The sequence below is a fragment of the Heterodontus francisci genome, chromosome 27 (assembly GCF_036365525.1).
Source record: "Heterodontus francisci isolate sHetFra1 chromosome 27, sHetFra1.hap1, whole genome shotgun sequence".
NCBI lineage: Eukaryota > Metazoa > Chordata > Chondrichthyes > Heterodontiformes > Heterodontidae > Heterodontus > Heterodontus francisci.
In genome coordinates, this window is record NC_090397.1 from 48,225,876 (window position 1) to 48,243,655 (window position 17,780).

General features: G+C 48.9%; 1 protein-coding gene across 7 annotated transcripts in view; it reads left to right on the forward strand.

Annotated features, from left to right (window-relative positions):
* Window positions 1-17,780, forward strand: part of ccdc136b (coiled-coil domain containing 136b) — a 79,141-nt gene that overhangs the window by 45,269 nt on the left and 16,092 nt on the right. For all 7 annotated transcript variants that reach the window (XM_068059312.1, XM_068059311.1, XM_068059316.1 and 4 more), the window contains 4 exons: window positions 1,182-1,241; window positions 1,813-1,872; window positions 12,510-14,189; window positions 15,264-15,338. In XM_068059312.1, the coding sequence (XP_067915413.1) occupies window positions 1,182-1,241; window positions 1,813-1,872; window positions 12,510-14,189; window positions 15,264-15,338 (1,875 nt within the window). The remainder of the gene's footprint in view (window positions 1-1,181; window positions 1,242-1,812; window positions 1,873-12,509; window positions 14,190-15,263; window positions 15,339-17,780) is intronic.

Genomic DNA, 17,780 nt, shown 5'->3' on the forward strand with positions numbered 1-17,780 from the left:
GTCTCTCTCTCTCACTGTGTCTCTCTCTCTCTCTCACTCGCTTGTCTCTCTCTCTCTCTCACTGTGTCTCTCTCTCTCACTGTGTCTCTCTCTCTCACTGTGTGTCTCTCTCTCTCTCTGTGTGTCTCTCTCTCTCTTTCTCTCGCTGTGTCTCTTTCCCTCTCTGTCTCTCTCTGACTTAGTGTGTGTGTCTCTCTCTCACTCTCTCTTTGTCTCTCTGTCTCTTTCTCTCTCACTGTTTATTCCCTTTCAGATAAACAAGCTATGCTGGTCTTGTTCAGGTCACAGACCTGAAACGTTAACTCCGCTGCTCTCTCCACCGATGCTGCCTGGCCTGAGTATTTCCGGCACTTTCTGTTTTTATTCAGATTAAGTTTGGTTTCTGCTGGTTCTGTAAACCTTTATTTCTCCCAACCTGATGTGACATTACAGAAGCATTGTGTGTTATTTAACAGGGCGGTACAGTGGCGCAGTGGTTAGCACCGCAGCCTCACAGCTCCAGTGACCCGGGTTCAATTCTGGGTACTGCCTGTGTGGAGTTTGCAAGTTCTCCCTGTGTTTGCGTGGGTTTCCTCCGGGTGCTCCGGTTTCCTCCCACATGCCAAAGACTTGCAGTTTGATAGGTAAATTGGCCATTAGCAATTGCCCCTAGTATAGGTAGGTGGTAGGGAAATATAGAGACAGGTGGGGATGTGGTAGGAATATGGAATTAGTGTAGGATTAGTATAAATGGGTGGTTGATGGTCGGCACAGACTCGGTGGGCCGAAGGGCCTGTTTCAGTGCTGTATCTCTAAACTAAACTAAAACTAAAGGGATAAACCTGTAGTTCTAGTCAGTGTGTTGTGTTAGCCACTGACATTAGGCTTAGCTTGTTATGTATCTGTGAGGTGCTGTGAGAATTCTGTACCCCAGGAGGCTGAGGAAGCTCAGTTGATGAGTATATTCAAGAGATCAATAGATTTTTGGACACTTTGGGAATCAAAGGATTTGGGGAGGGCAGGAAAGTGGAGTTGATGTCGCAGATCAGCCATGATCGTATTGAATGGGGGAGCAGGCTCGAGGGGCTGAATGGCCTACTCCTACTCCTCCTATTTTTTAAGTTCTTTTGTGATAGCTCTCATTTAAATGTTCAACAGGAATGCCCTTATAAATTTAAATTTTTCATGTTTTTCTGTTGCAGAGAAAAGACTTCAGGAATCCAAGATTCTGCGTAAACAAGCCATGATCAGAGACATGAGCGGTAACTGTCTGTCCCACTCGACCCCAAAATCATTACCCTGCAGTTACTGCGACCGTACACTCAGCTCCTCATTCTCCCTCTCCCTGAAGGTGCTGACTCTCTTCCCCCTCCCCCCAAATTCCCTGAAGGTGCAGACTCTTTCCCCCTCCCCTGAAGGTGCTGATTCTCCCCCCTCCCCCTCCCCTGAAGGTGCTGATTCTCCCCCTCCCCTGAAGGTGCTGACTCTCACCCCTCCCCTGAAGGTGCTGAATCTCCCCCCCCACCCCCCACTCCCCTGAAGGTGCTGACTCTCCCCCCTCCCCTGAAGGTGCTGACTCTCTTTCCCCCTCCCTCTCCTGAAGGTGCTGACTCTCCCCCCTCCCCCTCCCCTGAAGATGCTGACTCTCCCCCCTCCCCCTCCCCCTCCCCTGAAGGTGCTGACTCCCCCCCGCCCCCCCCCCCCCCGTCCGCCCCCTCCCCTCATGATTGTGACTCCCATCCGCAACAGACTCTCAATTAATGCACCCATTTCAGTAAAAACAAACACCGGTCCAACTGCAGTAAACAAGTGTTCAACTTCAATGTTTTTCAGAGAAAGGCCCCCCAGATGTGAAGGTCCTGCGTCAGCAAGCAATCGTTCGTGATATAAGTGGTGAGCCTTCAGCTGTTTACAGCAACCTGAGTCACTGATTGGAGTGCTCAATCAGAATATTCTCACTAACACTGGGATATTTTGAACATAGTGCAGAGAAGGCCAAGAATTATTCCTCCACTTGGGGCTGTGATCATCTTTATGAGGACACACTGAAATTGGACATGTTCTGACTACAAATTGAGATTGGTAGAGTCTGTAATAGGGGAGATTCTACATGGGCAATGGGATGTACAAAACATAGGTTAGCCCACAGTTCGAAACTGTGTGCATTTCTGAGCCCCATTATAGAAATGACATTAATACCATAGAGAGTGGACAGCTTCACCAGAATGATTCCAGGAATGAGAAACTAGAGTTATGAGGATACTTGGACTATTCCCACTGGGGCACAGAAGGCTCAGTGAAAATTTAATGGAGATTTTAAAGAGTTTTGACAGAGTGAATAGAGAATGACTTTTTCCTCTGTTTGGGGAGTCAGTGGTGAGGGATCATCGATTATTTTGAGAGTGAGGTTAAGAGAAATGTATTCTCTCAAATATGTGTTGGAGCCTGGGATGATTTGCCAAAGTGAGTGGTTGAGACAGAGACCATTGCATCTTTTAAAGGAAAATGGATAAATATTTAAAATAGAGGAGGATAAAAGACTATGGGGAGAGTGCAGAGCAGTGGGATTAGTTCGGGATTGGCAAAAAGCTACAAAGAGGGAATGAGGCAGTGTGATTAGTTTGGGAATTGATACAGGAATATGGGGAGAGAAAGTAAAAATGGGATTAATTTGGGATTGACACAAGGCTATTGGGAGAGAGCTGGACAGTGGGATTAGTTTGGGATTGATACAGCACTGTGGGAAGAGAGCAAAACACTGGGATTAGTTTGGAATTGATGTAATTCCATGTGAATGGCCATGTGAGCCGCATGGAAGATGGCAGGATCCCCAAAGACACATTGTACAGCGAGCTCGCCACTGGTATCAGACCCACCGGCCGTCCATGTCTCCGCTTTAAAGACGTCTGCAAACGCGACATGAAGTCCTGTGACATTGATCACAAGTCGTGGGAGTCAGTTGCCAGTGATTGCCAGAGCTGGCGGGCAGCCGTAAAGGCGGGGCTAAAGTGTGGCGAGTCGAAAAGACTTAGCAGTTGGCAGGAAAAAAGACAAAAGCGCAAGGGGAGAGCCAACTGTGTAACAGCCCCGACAAACAAATTTTTCTGCAGCACCTGTGGAAGAGCCTGTCACTCTAGAATTGGCCTTTATAGCCATTCCAGGCGCTGCTCCACACACCACTGACCACCTCCAGGCGCTTACTCATTGTCTCTCGAGATAAGGAGGCCAAAGAAGAAGATACAGGGCTATGGGGAGAGAGCAGAACACTGGGATTAGTTTGGGATTGATACAGGGCTATGGGGAGAGAACAGAACACTGGGATTAGTTTGGGATTGATGCAGATCTATGGGGGGAGAGAGGTGAGCAGTGGAATTAGTTTGCGATTGATCCAGCAAAGAGTTGGCACAGACATGTGGTCTGTGTATCAAAACTGTGTGGCTCTTTTACCCAGCTGCAATCTCAGTGTAAATGGCAAACAACGCCTCAACTTAATGATACACACCATCCTGACTTGGAAATATATCTCCATTCCTCAACAACGCTAGGTCAAAATCCTGGACCCCTCTCGAACAGCACTGTGGGTGTACCTACCCCACATGGACTGCAGTGGTTTCAGAAGGCAGCTCACCGCCACCTTCTCAAGGGCAATTAGGGATGAGCAATAACTGCTGGCCTTGCCAGCAATGCCTACATTCCGTGAACGAATCAAAAAGGGAATTCACATTAAAGCAGTTCATGACAACGAGAAGGAATATTTCATTGCCGCTCTTGTACTCAGCTATTCACACTTCACTGACAGCCCTGCCTTGACAACAAACTGCCGCATCACTACATTCTGGCAGCAGGTGGCGCCAATGGACAGCTCTCTGGGAATGGGACTGCTGGAATTCCATGGCCACAATGGCAGGAATGCGGCTGGGATTCACAGTCTGAATTGACAGGGCAGACGGGGTAAATACTCTCTCCCTCACTCACTCTTATATTTGTTGCAACTCAATCCGCATAATATAAATAATTGAAGGGACAAAAACGTTTACTGATGCTTTATTTAAACAGGGTCAAAAGGAATTGATGAATTTTATACCTGAGTGTGGACATTGACCCATTCCATGGCAGGTACAGCATGAGTTAGATACAGAGTAAAGTTCCCTTTACACTGAAATAAAAGCAAAATACTGTGGATGCTGGAAATCTGAAATAAAAACAGAAAGTGCTGGAAATACTCAGGTCTGTCAGCACCTGTGGAGAGAGAAGCAGAGTTAACGTTTCATGTCTGTAACTTTTCATCACAGTGGCGGCACAGTGGCGCAGTGGTTAGCACAGCAGCCTCACAGCTCCAGCGACGCGAGTTCAATTCTGGGTACTGCCTGTGTGGAGTTTGCAAGTTCTCCCTGTGTCTGCGTGGGTTTTCTCCGGGTGCTCCGGTTTCCTCCCACATGCCAAAGACTTGCAGGTTGATAGGTAAATTGGCCATTAGCAATTGCCCCTAGTACAGGTAGGTGGTAGGGAAATATAGGGACAGATGGGGATGTGGTAGGAATATGGAATTAGTGTAGGATTAGTATAAATGGGTGGTTGATGGTCGGCACAGACTCGGTGGGCCGAAGGGCCTGTTTCGGTGCTCTATCTCTAAAAAACTAAAAAACAACTCGGAGCAAAATTTGACTCTGAGCCACAAATGGCAATATTAGGGCAGGTGGCCAAAAGCTTGGTCAAAGAGATAGGTTTTCAGGAGTGTCTTAAAGGAGAAAAGACAGGTAGAGAGGCAGAGAAACTTCGGGAGGGAATTCCAGAGCTTGGGGCCAAGGCAACTGAAGGTACGATCACCAATGGTGAAGCAATTAAAATCAGGGATACTCAAGAGGCCAGAATTAGAGGAGTACAGATAGGGTTGTGGAACTGGAGGAGATTACAGAGATAGGGAGGGGTGAGGCCATGGAGGGATTTGAAAACAAGGATGAGAATTTTAAAATTGAGGCAATGCTTGACCAGGAACCAATGTCGGTCAGTGAGCACAGCGGTGATGGGTGAATGGGACTTGTTGCAAGTTAGGACATAGTCAGCAGAGTATGGGATGATCTCAAGTTTATGGAGGGTAGGCTGTGGGAGACCATCCAGGAGTGCATTGGAATAGTCAAGTCTGGAGCTAATGAAAGCATGAATGAGAGTTTCAGCAGCAGATGAGCTGAGACAGGGTGAAGTTGGGCGATGTTACGGAGGTGGAAATAGGCGGTCTTAGTGATTTGTGGTTGGAAGTTCATCTTGGAATTAAATATGACACCAGAGAGAGAGAGAGACTGGGAAGAGATGCCATTGCAAGTGATACTCTGGCTATGATTAGATAGATAAAGAATGGAACCAGGTAAAAGCAGTCCCACCCAGCTGGATGACAGTGGAGAACCTTTGGAGGAGGATGGTATCAAAGGTTGCAGACAGGCCAGGAAGGACAAGCAGGGATAGTTTACCTCGATCTCATTCAGATAGGAAGGCATTTGTGACTTTGATAAGAGCTGTTTCGGTACTGTAGCGGGGCGGAAACCTGATTGGAGGGTTTCAAACATGGAGTTCTGGGTAAGATGGGCATGGATTTGGAGTCGGCAGCATCTACAAGGACCATGGAAAGAAAATGAAGGTTGGAGATTGGGTGGTAGTTTGCAAGGACAGTGGGGTCAAGGGGTTTTTTTTGAGGAAAGGGGAATGACATTGGATTTGAAAGAGAGGGAGAGTTCCTGAAAACTGAGAACCATTAACAATGTCCGCTAATGTGGATACCAGGAGGGGAAGTTGGGTGATCAGCAGTTTAGTGGAAAAAGGGTCGAGGGAACAGGAGTTGAGTCTCATGGACAAGATGAGTTTGGAGAGGGCATGAGGGGAGATAGGAGAGAAACTAGAGAAAGATGTGAGTTCAGGGTTTGGACATTGAGGAAATTTAGAGGCAGTTTGGCCTGATGGGCTAGTGGAAGGGAGGGAAGCGGCAGAGGCAGATGTTCTTGATCTTAGTAACAAAGAAGTCCATGAGCTCCTCACACAAATTGTTGGAGGAGAGGGGTTTAAGACTATGGTTTGCAGTAGAGAAAAGAAGGTTATCTTTGCATTTCAGGATAAGCCTGGAATAATGAGCAGTTTTATCTTTTGAGAGCAGGACTTGACGGTGCTTTATGGTATCCAGCCAGATCTGGCAGTGAATGGCTAAACCAGTTGTCCGCCATATCCGTTCAAGTCTGGCGCCAATTAGTTAGCAGTCTGTCTCCTCGCAGCCTTTCTGTTGAAGCTAGTAAAGGAAATGATCCTAATCTGCCTCTTAATCAGTACTACCTGTCCAGCTACCTTCAGGGATCTGTGGACATTCAAGCCAAAGACCCTCTGTGCCTGTACACATCTCAGTATCCCATCGTTTATTGTATGTTCCCTTGCCTTCTTAGCCCTTCCCAAATGCATTACCTTCTCTGATTGAATTTCACTTGCCACTTTTCTGCCCACTTGACCAGTCCATTGATATCTTATCAACTATCAACCAGAAGACCAATTTTTGTATCAGCTGCAAACCTCTTAATCATGCCCCCTACATTTAAGTCCAAATCACTGATATATACCACAAAAAGCAAGGGACCTATTACTGAGCCCTCTGGAACCCAACTGGAACAGTCTCCCAGTCACAAAAACACCCATTAACCATTCCCCTTTGTTTCCTGCCATTGAGCCGATTTTGGATCCAACTTTCCACTTGCCCCTGAATCCCATGGGCTCTTATTTTCTGACCAGTCTGCCATGTGGGACACGTCAAAAGCCTTATTAAAATCCATATAGACTACAGCAATCACACTGCCCTCATCAGCCCTCCTCGATGCTCCTCAAAAAATTCAATCGATTTAGTCAGACACGACCTTTCCTTAATAAATCCGTGCTGACTGTCCTTGATTAATCTGTGCCTTTCTAAATGATGATTATACTGTCCGTCAGAATTTTTTTCTAATAATTTGCCCACGGCTGAGGTGAGGCTGACTGGCTTGTAATTACTCGGTCTATCCTTTTCATCTTTAAACAATGGGATCACTTCAGAGTCAGTAGCGCATGATCTGGGCTTTCACTACCAGTGCAGTACTGAGGGAGTGCGGCAGTGTCGGGGGAACAATACAGAGGGAGTGCGGCAGTGTCGGGGGAACAATACTGAGGGAGTGCGGCAGTGTCAGAGGGTCAGTACTGAGGGAGTGCAGCAGTGTCAGAGGGTCAGTACTGAGGGAGTGCAGCAGTGTCGGAAAGCCAGTACTGAGGGAGTACGGCAATGTCGGAAGGCCAGTACTGAGGGAGTGCGGCAGTGTCAGAGGGTCAGTACTGAGGGAGTGCAGCAGTGTCAGAGGGTCAGTACTGAGGGAGTGCAGCGTGTCAGAGGGTCAGTACTGAGGGAGTGTGGCAGTGTCAGAGGGTCAGTACTGAGGGAGTGCGGCAGTGTCAGAGGGTCAGTACTGAGGGAGTGCGGCAGTGTCAGAGGGCCAATACTCAGGGTGTGCAGCAGTGTCGGAGGGCAGGTACTGAGGGAGTGCGGCAGTGTCAAAGGGTCAGTACTGAGGGAGTGCGGCAGTGTCAGAGGGTCAGTACTGAGGGAGTGCGGCAGTGTCAGAGGGTCAGTACTGAGGGAGTGCGGCAGTGTCAGAGGGCCAATACTCAGGGTGTGCAGCAGTGTCGGAGGGCAGGTACTGAGGGAGTGCGGCAGTGTCGGAAGGCCAGTACTCAGGGAGTGCAGCAGTGTCAGAGGGTCAGTACTGAGGGAGTGCAGCAGTGTCAGAGGGCCAATATTCAGGGTGTGCAGCAGTGTCGGAGGGCCAGTACTCAGGGAGTGCGGCAGTGTCAGATGGTCAGTACTGAGGGAGTGCGGCAGTGTCAGAGGGTCAGTACTGAGGGAGTGCGGCAGTGTCAGAGGGCCAATACTCAGGGTGTGCAGCAGTGTCGGAGGGCAGGTACTGAGGGAGTGCGGCAGTGTCGGAGAGCCAGTACTGAGGGAGTGCGGCAGTGTCGGAGGGCAGGTTCTGAGGGAGTGCGGCAGTGTCAAAGGGTCAGTACTGAGGGAGTGCGGCAGTGTCAGAGGGCCAATACTCAGGGTATGCGGCAGTGTCGGAGGGCAGGTACTGAGGGAGTGCGGCAGTGTCGGAGAGCCAGTACTGAGGGAGTGCGGCAGTGTCGGAGGAAGAAACTAAGTTGAACACTTTTGGTGGGATCTTGTGTGTGAAGTCGCTGTCATATTTGTTCACAGTGACTGAGTTGCAAAGTGATTTAGAGTATATTGAGCATTACCGCACCGACTGCCATTCCTACCACCACAGACGCTCCCTCCACACCCTCCGCACTCTTCAAACCCTTCGCCACGTGCGCGGCCAAACCTATTGAGTTCACTTATTGAGAGTGGCAGCAGGCTTTCTAAACTGAAAGCAAATCTGTAAGCAGGATATTAATGTCAAACATCATTAATAACATTCTGTGATGCTGCCTCATCCTCGTGAATGTTGGAAGTAAAGGCAGCTGTTTGTCCTGATCCTGCAGTTCCGAGCAGCAGCCTGGCATGGGGTCACCCCACTGAGAGCAGGGTTAAATTATACTCAGATGTCCTGTCTCATCTCCAAAGGATGTGGAACAGGATCAACATCTCACGTACTCGCCTCAAATACCACTACCAAGTGAATTTGTGCTCCCAACTCTCAAGGGTGAACAATCGCTTTCTCACTTTCCTTCACGTACACACTCGTTTCAAATATCACTGCCACAGGAGTGCGTGCTCCCAGTTTGCGCTCTCTTCATTCTATGTATTTCTGTCTCTTCCATAGTGTGGGACACAGACTACTTTGCACTATATTGGTGCAAAGGACACTCACTGGCTCTTTTGCCTTGCAACCTTTAGAGGCCAGGCTGGAGTGAGAGCATCACTAGCTTTCTGGTTGCAGGTTGGAATCCGAGAAATCAAACTCAGTGACATTCGTGCCGAGTGCTCCCCGTGAGAACACATAGAACTGGGCAATGACCAACTGCAGCACAGATAGCCCAAGACAAGTGGCGGCCTCTCCTGAGTAAAGGTTGGCCACATTTGAGCATGTAGAGAGACCACTGGCTTCCCTGAGAAACATGAGCTGGGAGAATGAGAAAAAGAGGGTTGGCAGCAGACATTACCCAGGCAATAAAACCACTTAATATCTGAGCTCTGGAGAAGACAACTGAGCTGAGGTTCAAGGGCTCTTTAATAAATTTTATCGTATTATGACTGGAAGATAAGACACTCATTCAATGAAGACTCTGAGCCAAGCCTCAAACCCGCATCCTGTCCTTCACCAAAATCATCGCATTCCTCTTCCAGAACCCTCACTGCTACGGACCATGCATTCACTGCTTCATCACCTCCAGGCGCAACCCCTCTTTGGCAGGTTGCCTACTAACTCCGCATGATCGCAAACTGAACCTCCTGCATCCGAACCTGCAACGGATACTCTCTCAGCCCTTGTCCCTGCTTCCTATCCCCATATTTTGTACAACCCAAGGATGGACACAGAGTAAAGCTCCCTCTACACTGTCCCCATCAAACATTCACAGGGCAGATACAACAAAGGGAGGCTGAAGGTTGAAATGGAGTCTCTGATTTTCAGTATCTTGGTCTCCAGCTAACTGCTGCTGGATAATCAGGACAGGACTTATTTTGTTTTCTGAGGGTGTCAGATTGAAAGTTAAGCAGCTGGAGACCAAGATACTGAAAATCTGAGACTCCATTTCAACCTTCAGCCTCCCTTTGTTGTATCTGCCCTGTGAATGTTTGATGGGGACAGTGTAGAGGGAGCTTTACTCTGTGTTCATCCTTGGGTTGTACAAAATATGGGGATAGGAAGCAGGGACAAGGGCTGAGAGAGTATCCGTTGCAGGTTCGGATGCAGGAGGTTCAGTTGTGCATTCCCAGATATATAGTGAATATTCCATCACACTCTGGATTTGTGCCTTGTAGATGGTGGAAAGGCTTTTGGGAGTCAGGAGGTGAGTCACTCACCACAGAATTCTCAGCCTCTGACCTGCTTTTGCAGCCACAGTTTTTTGTAGCCGGTCCAGTCATTGCCCGGCACTTGTGTGATATGAGTGCTCCTTGTAACTTATCAGCGCGAGCCTGGATGTTATCTAGGTCTTGCTGCATGCAGCCACAGACTAATTCATTATGGGAGGAATTGTGGATGGACCTGCTTACTGTATTATTATTATCAGCAAACATGTCCACTTCTGTAAGATTTAATCCCATGGATCACAGACTACTAAAAAAAAAATCAAGGAGTTACAAGCTGTTTACTGAGAAATAACAGAGAAACAGTTCAAGTACAAGACATAATCGAATAAGTAAACATAACAGGTGAGGACAGTTTACTGATCCTGGATTAAACACATGCACGGATGGATGGGGCAAGGTGGTTCGATCTCCGTAGCTTGCAGTAGCGATTGCTTCTCCTTCAGTTCCCTCTTGAGCTGGCTGGAGGTATTAAGCTGAAGATAGCATGGATCCACCTTGAGAACCTTTCCCCTATCCAGAGTGTCTTTTTCTCCTTGGCTGCCCTGTTTATATACTGGTGGATACCTCCTGCCTATCACTTGTTCAATTACATCTTCCTATTCAGTTGTCCAGTAACCAGGGGACAGGTACCCAAGGTGCACCCCTCCTGTTCCAGCCTCCAGACAATGAGGTCCTTCCTTTGCTTATCCCTTTTATGGACATCTTGCTATCTTCTTCCAGACAGTTTGTTTTAGATATGAAGAGAGGCAATATAAAATAAAGGATACAATTCTAAACACAGTGCAGGAGGAGAGGGATCCAGGGAGTATATGTGCACAAATCGTTGAAGGTGGCAGGACAGGTTGAGAAAGTGGTTAAGAAGGTATATGGAATCCTGTGCTTTATAAATAGAGACATAGAGTAAAAAAGCAAGGAAGTTATGGTGACCCTTTATCAAACACTGGTTTGGCCTCAAGTGGAGTATTGTGTCCAGTTCTAGGCACCACAATTTAGAAAGGATGTGAAGGCATTAGAGAGGGTGCAGCAAAAATTTACAGAAATGGTTCCAGGGATGAAGGACTTCAATAATGTGGATAGATTGGAGAAACTTGAGCTGTTCTCCTTGGAGAAGAGAAGATTAAGAGGAGATTTGATAGGGGTGTTCAGAACTATGAGGGGTCTGGACGGAGAAGGTGGGGAAAAACTATTCTCATTGGCAGAAGGATCGAGAACCAGAGGACACTTGATTTAAGGCAATTGGCAAAAGAACCAAAGGCGACATGAGGAAAAAATATTTTTATGCAGCAAATGTTTAGGATCTGGAATGCACTGCTTGAGAATGTGGTGGAGGCAGATTCAATCGTAGCTTTCAAAATGATAATCATCTGGAGAAAAAAACAGCAGGGTTTCAGGGAATGGGCAGGGGAGTGAGACTAGCTGAGTTGCTCTTGCAGAGAGCCAGAACTGACACAAGGGGCCGATTAGCCTCCTTCTGTGCTATAAGCCATTCCATTCTATGAATCACAAATGATTCATTCTCTGCGCTGGAGTTCACTCCTGCCAGCACATCGCAGAGCAGAATTAGAACTCCTGCTCTGTGTAAAGGGCAGTGATGACACTAAACACTGGGGCTCCTGCTCCATGCTAAGGACAGGGAGATGTGGGATTCCTGCTCCCTGTGAAGAGCAAAGTTGATAGGGAACAATGGATCTTCTGCTCTGTGTAAAGGGTAGTGCAGAGATTGGACAAGTGATATCTCTCAATTTCCCTGCCTAGCTGCACTGTTACCAGCGATCCCAGGAATTGCCAGAAGGGGCTGAGGGTAAACTCTGCAGCAGGGGGCAGAAGTCTCGGTGCAGCGTTTGGAAGGAGAAGTGCCCCAGTGGGCACCTTGCTGAGGCCAAGCCAGATCAAGTCCGTTGACCCCAGGATAGCAGAGGCTAAATCAGTTGTTCCCAAGGTGACTGAGGTCAAGTCCGGTAGGCTGGATACAATGGTGAGGTTCGGGCATGCTGGGCACACTGTCGTGTGGGGAATGGGCTCCAGGACCAGTGTCTGGTGAGGAACGGATGCGTTGGGAACGGTGTCTAGTGAGGGACGGGCGCTCTTGGTACGATGTCCTTTGAGGGGCGTGCATTCTTGGTACGGTGTCCGGTGAGGGACGGGCGCTCTGGGAATGGTGTCCGGTGAGGGACGGGCTCCCTGGGAATGGTGTTCGGTGAGGGACGGGCGCCCTGGGAACAGTGTCCGGTGAGGGGCGGGCACCCTGGGAACGGTGTCCGGTGAGTGGCGGGCGCCCTGGGAACGGTGTCCGGTGAGGGGCGGGCGCCCTGCGAACGGTGTCCGGTGAGGGGCGGGCGCCCTGGGAACGGTGTCCGGTGAGGGACAGGCGCCCTGGGAACGGTGTCCGGTGAGGGACGGGTGCCCTGGAAACGGTGTCAGATACTGTGCAGTGAGGGCCCCGTGCCCTTGGGAACACTCTCTACATTAGATGTTTGTTCATTACTGTTCCGTTTTTGCTTAGGTGATGTGTTGTCATGTGACATGAAATCATGTGAATCAACATCAAGTGTCACAATGTCAGGTGACACAGAATCACATATGAAGTCAGCTGTTATTCCAATATGTGAGGTCTCATCAGTTGCCCCCAAGTTATCGGTCAATTCTGCTGATCCCAAACCATCTGAAGTCAAGTCAACTGATCGCAAACCATCTGAGGTTATGTCAACTGATCCCAAGATATCAGAGGTCAAGTCAGCCATTCCGAAGGTATCTGAGGTCAAGTTAGTCGATTCAAAACCAACTGAGGTCATATCAGCTGATCCCAAAACATTAGATGTCAAGTCACTCATTTCCAAGATGTCGGAGGCCATGTCAGACATTCCCAAAATGCCTGCGGTAAAATCAACTGATCCCAAACCATCCGAAGTCAGGTCAACTGATCCCAAACAATCCGAGGTAAAGTCAGTTGATCCCAAGCCATCCGAGGTCAAGTCAGCTGATCCTAAACCATCCAATGTCAAATCCGCTGATCCTAAACCATCCGAGGTCAAGTCAGCTGAACCCAAACCATCCGAGGTCAAGTCAGCTGATCCCAAACCATCCGAGGTCAAGTCCGCTGATCCCAAGCCATCCGAGGTCAAGTCGGTTGATCCCAAACTATCCGAGGTCAAGTCGGCTGATCCCAAACCATCCGAGGTCAAGGCGGCTGATCCCAATCCATCCAAGGACAAGTCGGCTGATCCCAATCCATCTGAGGACAAGTTGGCTGATCCCAAACCATCCGAGGTCAAGGCGGCTGATCCCAAGACATCCGGAGTCAAGGCGGCTGATCCCAAGCCATCCGAGGTCAAGTCGGCTGATCCCAAGCCATCCGAAGTCAAGTCGGCTGATCCCAAGCCCTCCGAGGTCAAGTCGGCTGATCCCAAGCCCTCCGAGGTCAAGTCGGCTGATCCCAAGCCCTCCGAGGTCAAGTCGGCTGATCCCAAGCCCTCCGAGGTCAAGTCGGCTGATCCCAAGCCCTCCGAGGTCAAGTCGGCTGATCCCAAGCCCTCCGAGGTCAAGTCGGCTGATCCCAAGCCCTCCGAGGATAAGTCGGCTGATCCCAAGCCCTCCGAGGACAAGTCGTTTGATCGCAAGACATCCGAGATCAAGTCGGCTGATCCCAAGCCATCCGAGGTCAAGTCGGCTGATCCCAAGCCATCCGAGGTCAAGTCGGCTGATCCCAAGCCATCCGTGGTCAAGTTGGCTGATCCCAAACCCTCCGTGGTCAAGTTGGCTGATCCCAAACTATCCGAGGTCAAGTCGGCTGATCCCAAACCATCCGAGGTAAAGTTGTGTGATCCTAAACCATCCGTGATCAAGTCGGCTGATCCCAAACTATCTGAGGTCAAGTCATGTGATCCCAAGCCATCTGATCCCAAATCAATTGCGGTTAAGGCAGTTGATCCCAAAATACCTACTGTGATTTCAGCCAATCTGGAAGTATGTAATAATGTGACATGTGTCCACAAATCTCTCAATCAATTAATAAGCAATCCTGAAACATTAGATATGAGGCCTGCGGGTCCTGCATCATGTGACAATGTGCTGAGTATGTTGGAATTGCATGAGTTGAAGTCACAGATTGAGCAGCTACAAAAGGAGTTGGAGGAATCCCGGGAACAGGCTGCCCGACACCAGAGGAACTACCAGGATTTACAAGGTAGGTGGGATTCATGAATGAAGAACAGAAAGGGATTTTGGGAGGCGAGGCCAGACACTGTATCCTTTGTGCTCTGTCCTGGGAATGTGCCAGGGTTTGGGATGGTGGGAGAATGCGTACAGCGGTTTGGGGGGTGCGGGTGTTCTGGGGGTTGGGCCCGGGTTTTATGGGGAGGTGGGTGTTCGGGGGGGGGGGTTGCTGGGCATGGGGAGTTTGGGAAGGGCTGGGGTTTCCAGGGGATGTGGTTTTGTGGAGTCTTCATTGGGGTTGTGAGATGGGGGTTGGCAGTCTTCTGGGTGCCTGGGGATTGAGGTTCGGTCCGGGGTGGGGGTGGTGGGTGGTTTGCTAGTTGTGAAGTTTGGGGGGTATTCCGGGTTGGTGGATCTCAATTTGGTGGCAGACTCGACGGCTTCAGGGAGAAAAATCAGAATTTTTCTGAGTTCTGAATGAAGCCCGAACAATAGGCAGAAGTGAGGAGCTGAATCCATTCTCGTAACAGTGGAGATTGAGGAGGGACATTAAAATAATGATGAAGTAATTGATTTGGAGCTGCAGAAAATGACCAACTCGGACACCGGGGGTGAAGGGCTCCTCTACCCAATGAGGGACTGGGTGGGGCAGTGACCTTACACCCTCTCAGCCCTGGGGACACACCTGACTCAAACATGGCACACTGTCTCAGAGGCAGCTGTAAAGATCAACCAGAAACTAATTTGGGTGAATTGTACTGAACTTCCACAACACACACAGCTCTTACATTGGCACAAGTTTGCCAGTCTCACACAGGGGTCACTGGGAAAAATAATTTGATTCTGGTGCAGGAAGGGGTGTTCCTCTGAGCTATGGGCTTGGGCACATTATTGGGCCAATGTAGGGGGGAGATTTACTCTGTATCTAACCCCGTGCTGTACCTGTCCTGGGAGCGTTTGATGGGGACAGTGTAGAGGGAACTTTACTCTGTATCTAACCCATGCTGTACCTGCCCTGGGAGTGTTTGATGGCCAGTGTCAAAGGAGTTTCATTCTGGAACTAACTGGTGCCATGCCTGACCTCTGATCTTTCCGAACTCTGCAGGGTTGCTGGAGGAGCAGCGATTGGTCAATGTGCAGCAAACTGAAAACTTCGCCAAACAGATCCAGCGTCTCCAAGGTCAGTGCTGGATTTTGGGATCAACCTGTGCTTTAGAGCAGTGTGCAAGAGACTGTTTGCTGAATGAGGCTCAGGTTAAGGAATAGGAAATGGAGCATTATGAAGAGCTGTATAGGCAGGTGAGGGCAGGTGCTGAGTGGGATCCAACAGGACACTTCTTGTTTCTCACGTACGATCGTGACCCAAATGCACCATTGTCAAATTTTCATCCAATACCAAGATAATGAGAGCAGCAGACACAGGGCAGCAAGTGGATGATTCCTGGAGCATTCAGACCACTTACGTAATTGGGCAGACAAATAGCAGAGGAAAATGAACATTGTTAAATATGAAGAATTGTTTAAAGGTTGGAAAATGGACATTAAGAATATTCAGTGGGGCAGTTTGAATTGGCCGAGGGAGGAATAGGTATGGGGTGGTGATAGAATCCTCACTTTCAATGTTTGGACAAGTTGGCAAATAAACACAATTGAATCACTGGTATTCTGACGGGATTTATAAGCAAACAGTGAGGCACAAGATTACAGAGGGTGTGCGTGTTTCACAATGCAATGGGAGCCCTCACCTGGATAGTGAGTGCAATTCTGGTCATGATACCCCATAAAGCTCACTCGTGTTGGAGAGAATGCAATAAAAGATATTGCAGTAAAGGGTGAGCTCAGAGGAAGCTTTAGAGAAAATATCTCCAGTCTAAAAGAAGAAAGAAAGACTTGCATTTGTATAGCGCCTTTCATGACCTCAGGACATCCCAAAGCACCCTATAGCCAATGAAGTACTTTTGAAGTGTAGTCACTGTTATAATGGAGACAAGATAATTGTGGGGGGTGGGGAAATCAAGGAATATAAAATATTAAATGTAATTGATAAAGGAATATCACCGCAGATCAAAGCAGGAGAGGCGGAGCAGAGACAATGGGCAGAATTTTCCCAACCCCATGTAGGCAGCTTATGAGTGAGGGTGGGCCTGGGAAAAAGCATTGAACCATCTCCACGACATGCGCCCGCTTCCTCGCTCTTGTCCCAGCAGTAATGGGATTGCAATCAAGCTAATTAAGAAGCCACTTAACGGCGATTATTGCAGCAGCACAGCAATTTTGCTGGCGTCGCACAGGCCCCCCGTTGTGTCTGCACTCTGGCACAGCCAGAGGTGGAGGCTGCATTACAGCTGAAGGGGATCTAAATGTTTCCGGCAGAAAATGGCAGTGCTGCTGCCGTCCCTTATCACAGCCTTGTCATTGAGTGTGAAATTCCTGGAGGCGGATGTCTCTGATCCTCAAGGACCTAATGAGGTCTCAGCTGCTCCCCTGATACTCATACTTTCAGTGCTTCCCTGCCACTGTTGCTGTTTGGGTTTCAGCAGCGCTCCCACTCGTCACACAGTGAGGGCTCTCTTGCAATGGGCCGCACTGCCTGCAGCTCCCATCCCCGGAACCTGCCCGCACTCTTTAGTTGGATGATGAACATGGAGGCGACCTACTAACTGGCCGCCTTCTGTAAAATTCAGAAGGCGCTCTGCCGCCTCGAGCGGATACACAATCCAGAAATGACCCGAAGAAGGGTTCCCGATGCTCATGGCAAAAATTCAGCCTGATAAATGGGAATGTGTGAAAAGTCAGTGTGAAACTGATCAACAGATCTCCTGTGGGGAAAATGCTGATGGAGTCCCCAATAGCAGGGGTGCAGCAGGCAAAGGCAGGGCTGAGGGGGTGAGATCAACTCATCATCCATGCCTCTCAGACATCCCATTCACCGGATTCGACCTGAATGGGGATAAGCAGTCGCAGCGCATCTGCAGTGGAAATGTGACCCATTGTTCCTTCTAATTTCTCTTCATTGTGCGTGACCGATTTGTTGCACTACATGGTCCTTTAAGATTGCTGCGTAGCCACACATGCGTGCATCTTAAAGGGACCACTCCTTGTGTGCTGCCTGTTTGCTTCCTGTGGGGTAAGTTCTAGTCTGCTGCACGGCTCCGTACCTGTTCAGCTCAGAGGGAACACGTTGGTGGTGACCCAGCCAAACAAGGACAAGGTAATGAGCCACCGACCTTTTCAGGAACTACCCGCCTCCACCCCCTGCCCGACAAAGGAATGGCAGCAGTCAACCATCTCACTCAGAAGGAGCACTACATCAGGAGTTAGGAAACACTCCTGATTAATTTAACTGACGCCCTGTATACCTGCTCAGAAGAATATAAAAGATTCCTTGGTGCTATTTGAAGAAGAGCAGGAGAATTCTCCCTGGTGTCCCGGCCAATATTTATCATTCAACTAACATTACTAAAAACAGATTAATAGAGAATTTATCACATTGCTATTTGTAGGATCTTGCTGTGTGCCATTTGGCTGCCATGTTTGCCTACATTAGCTGTGAAGGGCTTTGGAATGTGTTGAGGACTATATAAACGCAAGCTTTTCCTTTTCTTCTCTTGGTTGACCTCAT